This window comes from Acanthopagrus latus, chromosome 14 (assembly GCF_904848185.1).
Source record: "Acanthopagrus latus isolate v.2019 chromosome 14, fAcaLat1.1, whole genome shotgun sequence".
In the NCBI taxonomy this organism is placed as follows: Eukaryota; Metazoa; Chordata; class Actinopteri; order Spariformes; family Sparidae; genus Acanthopagrus; species Acanthopagrus latus.
In genome coordinates this window covers 20,796,564-20,804,716 of record NC_051052.1, presented here as the reverse complement: position 1 = coordinate 20,804,716, position 8,153 = coordinate 20,796,564, and the positions used below count along the sequence as shown (strand labels likewise).

The window sequence follows — 8,153 nt, the reverse complement described above, 5'->3', positions numbered from 1 at the left end:
GTTGCAGTATTTTGTTTTCAAGGAAACACTCACAGATGTTTTGTCAAAAAATGAAACTTTATTAAACAATCTCAATCTGACAAAGACTCGAAGCATAAAAAAGTTACTCTAACAACTTCTATCCATTCACATCTTTATTTATATATATAAAAAAAAGAATAAATCCAAACAGAGACACCTCAGGAGTCTGTTAGTGGAAGAAAAAGCTTCTCTGACGTTTCTGGAGACATTTCTTACACATAACTTTTATTTAGCATCAGTCAGTTTTGAGCCAGAGAACTCAGGAAACCTGCATCTGACAACAGACTCCTGCAACACACAGCTGACTCATGCAGTCATCTGTCGCCATGGAGACAGAGAGGGAGGGAGGGGTCAGAGGTCAGAGGTCAGTGGACGACAGAGTTGAGCGGTTCGGCTCGGATGTTTCCTAAATCCAGAGTGGAGTCCGTCTCCTCGTCGATCTCCCCGATCACCGCCCTGAAACACACACACAGATAAATCTACCTTATTATTAAAACTGTGATATTTGGAAGAAAGAAGTTGATTTATTATTTATTAGAAATAATCGAAATAAAACTGACAACGACAACACAGACGTCACATTAGACGTGACGTCCGTGTTGTTGTCGACTCAGATTTATTTTGTTTATTTCTGTGGTTCTGCTTCTGAGATCTGACGTCACGCGAGGACAGAACAACCCAGCAGCTCTGCGATTAAAGATCCGGAACACATCCCCGACATGATGGACGGACAGGTGAACAGGTGGAAAGAAGGGCAAAGGTCACTCACACGTTGTCTCCTCTGACGATGTAGAGTCCCAGCACCACCTGCTCCACCCCCTGACTGGAGCTGAACACCCGCTCGTGACTCTCGTCCAGGATCAGGTTGATGGTCTGATCAAAGCCCTTCAGTGTGCCCTGAACACACACACGCAAACCAACCAACCAAACAACAACAACACAAACAAACAGATGAAGAAGATGCAGCTTTACATAAAAACGCCAAATATCAAAAACACTCATCTTGTTTTATGAGTCACAATAAAATGATGATCACCTGTATTGATAAAATAACCAATAATTAGTGTATTTTTAAAAAGATTATCCTAATCAGTAGTTTGTAAACACCTGAAGGTACAAAGATGCTTCATATCAATGCATTTATTTATCGATTACACTCAGATAAAAAGCTTTAATATACATTTCCAAACATTTTTCATCGCTACTCATGTATTACTATGAAGCTGATCAATCAATCAATACACTAACTAATTTAATACAGAGGTAGTTTCATGATGTATCTGAACTCACCACGATCATCCTGCCGTCTGAGGTGATGATGGCCACAGTACCTGATTCGCACCGAGTTAAATGAAAAACACCTTTGTCGACGAAACACTTATTAAATTAACATTTTTATCTTTAACAACAATAACTCAACACACTGATAACTCTCACTACACCCCTGCACTGCTATCCAGAGCAGCTACACCATAAGTAACGACATAAACATCACTGCTTGCTTAAAGGCTAAGCTAACTAGCGTTTATTCATTCATACAGACGGGGAGTTAGCGTGTTTGTTAGCTAGTTAGGTAGCTAGCTAGCTAGCTACCGGCGGCGGCGGCAGGATACGGTTGATGTAGCTCTCCAGGGCGGTGGACATGATTCCTGCTCGGCTCGGCGGTTATTTATCCAGCAGAGAGGTCGGTTAATGTTTCCAGCGGCGAGCTGGTGATGAAATGGTGCAGAAATGTGGCGGAGAAAACAGCCGCTAACAGGAGCTAACAGCCACAACACACCGCAGCACAGACAGAACTCATCCAACACCGAGCAGGCAGGAGAGAAGAGCGCCGAGTGCCAACGTCACATCCGGTTTGTCTTGAACGGAAAATACTTTATAACTACTATAATTACTCTTGTTTGTATTATCATTTTCATCATTTTGACGTTTTGATTTAAATTCAAATTAAATGATGTCATTTAGCCTAAATTGTTCTGAAATGGTCCATTCAGCATAATGAGCATAATCACTTTCATTTAGTATAATAAATACTTTTACTGAGCTTCAGAGAACTTTTTCAACAAAACAAATTATTTTTAATTTTTTTAATATAAAAATTTCCATGTTACAAATTTAAAGAGGAGATCCGTCAGCTGTCGTCTTTGTTTTGATTTAGTGAAAATAATAAGAACATCTAATTTTTTTATGGTTAAGGTCCAAATGTTTTTCATATTATTATCATCATTCTTATAGTAAAATAAAACTGTGACTTGATTGTATTGTACATAGACGTATGTTAGCACAAAACCTGATATTTAATGTATTTATATACTGATGTGTAATGTGCAATAATTTGCAGCAAGAAATGACGCATTGGCTAAAATAATTAGATAAAGAGAGACATTTTGTTATGTGTTGACACAGATTTCTGAGGATCATGTGAAGTTTACTTTTCAAACTACATTTAAATGTTGATTGTAGAAACAAACAGTGAGTCCAGTCCTCCCAGCAGGTCTTCATCTTTATTGTTGCTCAGTAGTCGTCCATACAAAGGGGGGTGGAGGAGAGCAGTGGAGCCCGACAGGACAAACACCAGGAACGTCATGCTACCAAAGTATTAAATTTGTACAAAAATACTTTACAACATCCCTGTTCCTTTAAAGAAAAATACAGTTTGGTTGGTTGGTGAAGCTACATGGAAACTAATCTGACCCACTATTTCAAATGGCAGTGCAATGCATGTGTGTGTATGTGTGTGTTTGTGTGCGTGTGCATGTGTGTGAGTGCGTGTATGTGTGTGTGTGGGTGGACATCTTGCTGAGGTGAATCACTAGAGTGCAAATCCCTGCAATGTTACACACTCACACATACACACATGTACAAACACACACTCCAACAGACACACACAGGCACACACACACACACACACAAACACACACAGTTGATACATGCGCACAAACACAGTGTGTATGGCTTAAGATCTCACTCATCAAACCCTCCTGAAGCCACGCCTCTCAGCTCCGTGGCTTTTTCCCATTGGTGGAACAGTTTGTCTTGGCTAAGCGCTAAAATGCTAACAGCGCTAAAGACCTGGCAAGGCTCTCTTTCCAGTTAGCACGTTCAGCATTGTTTTGAGCAGAGTGGTTGTGTAATGTTAGCAGTATTATGGTGAATGCTACCCATTGGCTAACTAAATATTAGCCATGTTAGCCCTATAATAGCCGTGTGCTAAATGAATACAGGCACCTTGTTATCTATAAGCTAAACTGAGTGTTAACTCTGTTTACCAGGTGTTTACCACTCCCATGTTAGCCTTGCTATAGTCACTGTGCTAACAACATACTAGCTGGGTAGTCCTGGGCTAACAATTAGTTGTGTTAGCCCTGTGTTAACAGTGTGCTAACTAGATATAAGCTGCTAACCATGTCTTAGCTGTGTTCCAGGTCTGTGCTTAACCTGAAGTCAGCTGTGTGCTGACCTTCTATTGGAGATGTTGACCATGTGTTAACTTTGTTCTAATGTGCACTTTCCATATACCGACTTTGTTAGCCAGGTGTTAGCCCTATGCTAACATCTAGCTGTTAAACAGATGCTAGCATTGTTCTTGGTGTTTACTGACCACATGTTACCTATACTAGCCAGGTATAAGCCCTGTGTTAGCTGTGTGCTAACCAAATATTAGCTATGTTCACCAGATGTTAGCCCTATGTTAGCCTTGTGCTAGGTGTGTGCTGACCATACACTAGTTGCATTAGCCTGTTGTTCAACCTTGGTTAGCCATTTGCTAAGTATGGTGTGTTGTCTCAATGTTATCCTCCTGTTAGCTGTGTGCTAACCAACTATTCACCAGATGTTTTCCAGGTGGTAACAAGAGTTTTAAGTATTAGCCTTGTGCTATGTGTGGTAGCCACATGTTAGGCTTATGCTTGCCTTGTGCTCAGTGTCTGCTAGCCACATGCTAACTACAAGCTAGCGCTGTGCTTTCAAAACATTACAGTTAACAGAATTTGGGACGGAGTTGAACAGCCAATCACAACTATCCACACAGAAACAGCTTATCTGAGCTGCTGCACAGTCCCAGCCAATCACAGCTCTCCAAACCAAAGCACAGGACAGGCTATTGGTTGTTAAACTCATGGAGGCTTTCCACTGGTGGTGGTGGTGGTTGGTGCTGAGGGAGGGTTCTGATTGGCCAGTTTAAATAGTGAGTTCAGAATGAGGTGAGAGCAGGAAGCTGTTGACATCACTCCAAAATACACACGCTCACTCGCACGCACGCACGCGCGCGCGCACACACACACACACACACACACAGGTATTTACTGTCACAGGTTTCCTGTTTTATCAGGATATTTTTCTGGTGTAACATCGTTGTCTGTGGATATGAGGTGAAGGTTTTCGGGGTTCGATGGATTCGATGTGAACAGCGACGGGACTGAACCATTTTTAATCTATTTTACATCTTTTTAAGGTTCAGTCGCCATGGAAACAAACAAACAAACAGAGAAAACGGACAACAGTCAATCAAAAAACACACCGATCGATTAGCATAATAGATCACTGTTACTGGGGGGAAGGGGGGGGGTCAGGGAAGTCGGGGTGGGGGCATGCTTGGCTTCTTCCTGGGAGCTGATTGGTCAGTTTGTGTGTTGAGGAGAACCAATCACAGACAGGCAGGAAAGGGTTTATTTCCTAGATATAGACGTTCTGTATCTATGTAGGTTTTTTTTTCTTCTTCTTTTTCCTGATTGGTTCCAGCCAATCAGCTGAATCTCTCAGAACTGCCGTCTGTCTCTCATCCTGGCTGCCTATTGGTCAAGGGAAGAAGTGGGAGGGCGGGGCTAAGCCAAGACGAGGAATTGAGGTGGGAGGGGCTTTAACTGGCCTTGTGTTTAACACACACACATAACAAACACACACACAGACACGCACACATACGTACACACAGTGTGGCCAGTCCAATAGGTGTAAACAGTAGAAAAAGATTCTTATTGAACTGCTCAGTGTCATCATCATCATCATCATCATCATTATTGTCAACATGATTATTACTCTTCCAGTGTGCAGCTCGTTCATGGCACTGAACTAAAATCTTAACAGTAAACCCTCTGTCTTAGTGTCTGCGTCGTTAGGGATGCTCCGATCAGAACCAGCTGATGATTATTGGGAAGAACTCGATTTTTTTTGTCTTCAGGTCATAAACTGTGTAGAAGAAGTGGGCGTGGCCATCGTGACGTCTCCCGCCGGTCCGTGGACTTCCATCCTGAAGCCTTGAGTTTGGCATTTTTGGCTGTCGCCATCTTGTTCTCTCTGAGCCAGAAGTGACCATGTTTGGATAAGAAGGCGGAGCTTGGGGAGGATTTCTTGATTGGATCGTTATTATCTATTATACTTTTACTTACTGAGCATCACGCTGTGTTGAAAACATTAAATTAGAGATTGAGACCATAAACAATTTAGGAAACTGTTTGCTGAGGTAATTAATGGAGTGGGAAGTAGGCTCAACTCCTCATAGACTTCTTGTTGCAACCAGTGGAGTCCCCCCCTGCTGGCCATTACAAAGAATGCAGGTTTAAGGCACTTCCGCATTGGCTTCACTCCTCAGACCCAAAACGCTACGTCTACTTCTTTTACACATTCTGTATTTAAAATCGACATCTAATAAAAGTCAAAGTCTTTCACACAGGTTTTTGTTTCCGAATCCATCATGGCTGCCTGTTTTACGCCAATCCAGTTGGTTGTAGTTTTTAATTTGTCGAATATAAAGATATTTTCCACCAAATTCCACTTGAAAATTGGCACATTTTGAAGCGTTTCCTCAGCAGATAGAGACTGAGGCCTTCATGTACGAGCTGACTTTGGGTCTGAACTTTGGGGTTCCAACTGTAATTTTGACCCTGGAAACAGAAGCCGTGAGAGCAAACTGTTTTGTTGCTCAAAGGCAGCTATAATTCATGTATACGTAAAGTTTTTCAAGCTTGGAGTCAAAAGTTTGAGTTTTGATTCAAATTAAGAACTTCTTGATTGAAGATGAAAGAACCAGGTTATACATTTGTTAAATCCAATTCTAGCCTTCAGTGGCTGACACATTTTCGGCCTTTGGGGACTTTAAATGTTGACATGGTTTATTTAACTTTGTCCGAGTTACTCAACAACAGTTACTCAACAGCTGGAGGTTCTTTAGGTTTTGGGTTTATTTCTGTTCGTGACGCCAAAAGATTCTGTGGCATTAAACAGGTTCATGTTCTGGTTTGCAGAAGATGTTCATTTACATTTACAGTTTCAATCTAACTCTACAAACGTTGGGTCGTCCTGACAGTTACTTTTGTCTTCTGTGCTACTCGAGCATCTTATGTTAAGCCCCAAAACTTTCAGAACCGGTATCGGTTGGTACTGATCCCCCTACTCGAACAGCTGCAGGTGCAGATGTTGACCTCTGTAAGTGTTTTTTGGGTTACAAGCTAATAACTTTGGATGTGTCAGAGTTTTGCAAATCGCAGGATTAACAACATGTCTGAATCAAATTTGTGGGCCTGCATCTCGTTTTGGTTTTACAGATCCTTCTAGATTCTCATCCTAACCGGACCGACACCATGTCTGATTTTAGAATCAGACCTTTTCAGCTCTACACCTTCACGTCACCGTCTTCAGACTGAACATTTAACTGTAACCACTTTTCTTCTTACGCCTCAACACAACCCACCTCGACCCGAAACCCAGATGGGATCTTTACCCAGAATTCATCCAAAGACCGTCGTGTAATTCAGACATGGAGGGTTCAGGTGTTTCCTACAGAACCTCACGGAGGGACAAGCAGCTGATACCTTAATGTTTTGGACCAGTGATGTAAGACTTTGATATGGATCACAGTGGTGGGTGTCACATCCGGTCATGAATCAGAACCAGTTTGGATGATCCCAATGACATCAGCCTTAAACTGTCTGATTGGAGCATCCCTAGTCTCCTTGGCAACCTCTCTGTCCATCAGCAGATTCTGGTTTCTGGAGTCCATTCAGTCTTTGTGCTGCTGTGGTTCTTGGCCAGTACAGCCAGAAGCCATGGTTCTGGTTCTAGTAAGACCAGGTGCCACAGTTCTGGATGTATATAAGCAGTGGTCATGGCTCTCGTTAAGTACCCAGGATTCTGTGACCACTAAGACTATGGGAAAGAATCCACGTTCCAGACCAGTAGGACCACTCTCCGTGGCTCTGGTTTCAGTTGGACCAGTACCCATGGTTCTGTCACCGCTAAGACGAGAACCCACGTGTCTTGGACCAGTAAGACCATTAGCTGTGGCTTCAGTGGGGCTTCAGAGGGGCCAGTGGTTCTGTAAGCTCTGAATTAAGTGGAATCAGTACCCATGGTTCTGTCACCACTAAGACCAGAACCCACATGTCTTGAACCAGTAAGACCATTGGCTGTGGCTCTGGTTGCAGTAGAATCAGTAGCCATTAATCATTGACCAGTTACACCAGTGGCTCCAGTGGTTGCAGTCGGATCAGTAGTCATAGGTCTGGTTCCAGTGGGAACCAGTAGGACCAGTATGCAGAACTGGTTCAGATGAAAAGGTGAGGAGTTGCTCCGGTCCATCAGTGTGCTTTCAGGCTGCTTTAGCAGTTCAAAGGTCAAACTTTAGTGTTCAAGGGTCAAAGTTCATCCAGAGGGTGTGTAGCACCATGGGGGGTCCACTCTGAACCAGTTTGGACGGGTCTAAACCAGTTTAATTCAACTTTGTTGTATTGTTCTCCCCGTTGACCTCTCCTGTCCAGTCTGGTGAGAACTGGTTTGATCCAGTTTTCCTCTGCTATAAAGATTTATTATTCACCTGCTCCACCCCGAGCCCCACCCCGAGCCCCGCCATCAGCCCGTCTCCCGGTGAGGTCCACTTGATCGGACCGCTATCCTCTCCCTCCGACGGTCCCAGCTCACTGCTGAGTGGCTGAGAGGCGTGGCTGCTGTTGGTGGTGCAGTCCGTGTGATTGGCCAGCAGGGAGGTGGAGGAGGTGGGGTTTCGGCTGATGACGAGTTCCAGGTGGTTCGGAGACTCCGCGATCAGTGGAACGACAAGGCAGCAGTCAAAGTCCCTGGTCCGTACGTGGTTGATCTGGAGGACAGAAAGCAGAACCGGTTAGCTTGGCTGAAACCAGAAC

At 43.4% G+C, this 8,153-nt stretch overlaps 2 protein-coding genes across 9 annotated transcripts in view; both read right to left on the bottom strand.

The window, feature by feature from the left end:
- Nucleotides 1–121: 121 nt before the first annotated feature.
- Nucleotides 122–1,847, bottom strand: lsm8 (LSM8 homolog, U6 small nuclear RNA associated). Its single transcript, XM_037121871.1, has 4 exons — nucleotides 1,635–1,847; nucleotides 1,312–1,352; nucleotides 791–918; nucleotides 122–477 (listed from the first exon to the last, which is right to left on the bottom strand). Exons 1-4 carry the CDS (start codon nucleotides 1,663–1,665, stop codon nucleotides 387–389), a joined length of 291 nt encoding a protein of 96 aa, XP_036977766.1. The 5' UTR covers nucleotides 1,666–1,847; the 3' UTR covers nucleotides 122–386.
- A 659-nt stretch (nucleotides 1,848–2,506) lies between these two features.
- grip1 (glutamate receptor interacting protein 1) overlaps nucleotides 2,507–8,153 on the bottom strand; it is a 59,090-nt gene continuing 53,443 nt past the window's right edge. For 6 of the 8 annotated variants that reach the window (XM_037121686.1, XM_037121687.1, XM_037121688.1 and 3 more), the window contains one exon: nucleotides 2,507–8,107. In XM_037121686.1, coding sequence (XP_036977581.1) covers nucleotides 7,808–8,107 — 300 coding nt within the window. In that variant the 3' untranslated portion in view covers nucleotides 2,507–7,807. The remainder of the gene's footprint in view (nucleotides 8,108–8,153) is intronic. The other 2 variants (XM_037121690.1, XM_037121692.1) reach the window with 1 other exon arrangement.

Excerpts from the sequence above, each read along its gene's own strand:
- lsm8 (XM_037121871.1), bottom strand. The coding sequence starts at position 1,665 with ATGTCCACCGCCCTGGAGAGCTACATCAACC. Across the intron at positions 1,353-1,634 it reads CCTGGAGAGCTACATCAACC|GTACTGTGGCCATCATCACC; the intron begins GTATCCTGCCGC and ends GGTGCGAATCAG. Across the intron at positions 478-790 it reads ATCGTCAGAGGAGACAACGT|GGCGGTGATCGGGGAGATCG; the intron begins GTGAGTGACCTT and ends TGTGTGTTTCAG.